The 2,278-nt window shown below is 42.7% G+C and overlaps 1 protein-coding gene across 2 annotated transcripts in view; it reads left to right on the forward strand.

Moving 5' to 3' along the window:
- The first annotated feature begins 1,691 nt into the window (after window positions 1-1,691).
- Window positions 1,692-2,278, forward strand: part of Btla (B and T lymphocyte associated) — a 25,785-nt gene continuing 25,198 nt past the window's right edge. For both annotated transcript variants that reach the window (XM_005345023.2, XM_005345024.2), the window contains exon 1: window positions 1,692-1,803. In XM_005345023.2, the coding sequence (XP_005345080.1) occupies window positions 1,692-1,803 (112 nt within the window). The remainder of the gene's footprint in view (window positions 1,804-2,278) is intronic.

Below are 2,278 nucleotides of genomic sequence, written 5' to 3' on the forward strand. Positions count from 1 at the left end.
CATAAGAATGAGGACCTGAGTTCAGATCTCCAGAAACCACATACAAGGCCAGATAGGATGGTATCTATTTGTAATCCTAGTGCTGGGGAGGGAGTGAGAGATAGGGGGAGTTCATTGCCAGTTAGCCCTAGTCAAACTGACGAGCTTCTGGTTCAGTGAGAAACACTGTGGACAAACAAAAGGTGGAGGATGACTGAGCTAGAAACCTGACCCATGAACATAGTCAGGAGACTGCACACAGCATGTCCACGCATTTACATGAACATTTACATACACCACACACACACACTGAAAGCAGGAGGAGGAAGAGGAGCAGGGTGGAGAACAATCAGAAGAGTAGAGAATTATGAAGGTCTGCTCGTGACAGCCTTTATTTACTTCAGGTTTGCCTGATATCTCGAGCTTTAGGATGGATGACCCAAGGTTTTTCTTTTAAACCTCCCAGGTCATTTTAGAAGGACAATGATTCTTGCTTCAACTGTCACAGGAATTCTGGGTAGAGAAAAGGAATGAGTTGTATAAAATGCACCATAAACAGGGTGCCTCCTTGGTCAGCAGTTCAGCTTCTAAGAGCTCCTTAGACTGTATTCCCTGGATACTTCTTGGCTAAGTTTCTTAAATCCAGGAGCGGTTTGTTCATTCATACTTGTATCTTCAGTCATGGGGGCTTATCTGTTTGGGTCAATAAATACACAACTGACTATAATAACTGCTGTTTGACCTTGGATGGATATCACCAACCACTAAGGGAAAGATTTCTCAATTCTCAGAGACTACAAATGCACTGTTGATACAAACCAAGCCTTTTCATTTGGAATTACAAAAGTTCCTGTTGTTAAAAGTTAGTGATTAAGTGTGGGCTGGGACCCTACAGCCTCCCAGCTATCTAATTTAGAACTTTTCCATTTCTTACTTTACTGCTTAATCTAGACAACAATCACATACCAAAAATGGAAGTTTCCTTTAATTGGAATTCACAATCTCATTTTGCTTAGAACTTTAATATTTTGAAAGAACACATAGCCAGTACTAATGGTGATTGTGTTCCATTGATAGACATCTACAGACTGAAGAATGAGGCCCTGTTCTCCTCTGCTGCTGAAGTGCATCCTGTCACTCATTCTCTCCATAACCTCAGAGAAGTCTTTATTGCTTTCATGTCAATGAGCATTCTCATGTTACTGTGTCATGGTGGGGTGGGGGTGAGGGGGTTCTAAGATATACTACACAGAAGTATTATAATCACAAGTTATGAAAAGGGGGCATTTATGTTTGCCATAGGTACTTTTAGCTGAATTTTGCAACCCTAATTTGATCAAAATCTAAACCTAAAGGCCGGAACAATTTAGATTTCTTTCAAGTTTAATTGTTCACTTTGAGAAAAACCTCAAGGTCTTTTGAGAATGGTAGCAGGGCGGAAGGAGAAGCAGGGACCCAGCTGCTTTGCACATCAGAGAGCCTGAAAGTGAAGAGCAGATTGGATGAGAAGCAAAACCACAGCACAGAGTCTCTGTTCACTTGCTCTCACAGAATCAATCAGGCTCTTCATACTGTCCTCTCCCAGCAGTTCTCCTGATTTTCCCCACTAAGTTAGTGCTAGGATAGAGGATACCATCCAGCTCTGGAGATCCCTAGGGAGGAAGAGGAGCCTTCTGCTTGAGGAGTCTGCCCCTGCCTGATAGGTCCTGAGAATGAAGACACTTCCTGCCATGCTTGGGATTCCAGGGTTGTTTAGCAAACTCTTGATCCTGCATGTGGGCTTCTGGAGCATCCTTGGTAAGGCACCTGCTAAAAGGACTTCTTGTTTTCTTTCTCAGTGTTCATGTTGGTGATGGTTTTCCTTGTTGAGCTTGCCCGGGTGAGAGGGATGTTTATGTCCAGCGTATAGCTCAGTAGTTACCTTTGCTTCCTGAAAATGCTAGAGGGTGCAAGTGAACTTAGAATATGGGATTCAACTGCCTACCGAGCAAACGCAGAATCCATAGCTTGGCCAAGTTTCCTGGAAGCCTGTCCTGGTGGTAAGTAAAGATATTTTAGCAGATGTTATAAATGCTTAAGTACAAATTTGTCACCATTGCTCATGAAATCTCTCTGGCTGTTGTACTAATGGGAAATAAATCTCATGTTCTCTCCACATGGATGTCAGCAGGAAGCTGTGGTGCTTAATTGGGTGGGAAAGGTGTTGGATACTTGAGTTCATAGCTGTGGCCACAGCTACTCTCAATGTTCAATCTAAATACAATCCCTCCTTGTTTTCGTGAAATGAACTATGAGAACA

This window comes from Microtus ochrogaster, chromosome 2 (assembly GCF_000317375.1).
Source record: "Microtus ochrogaster isolate Prairie Vole_2 chromosome 2, MicOch1.0, whole genome shotgun sequence".
Taxonomy (NCBI): Eukaryota; Metazoa; Chordata; class Mammalia; order Rodentia; family Cricetidae; genus Microtus; species Microtus ochrogaster.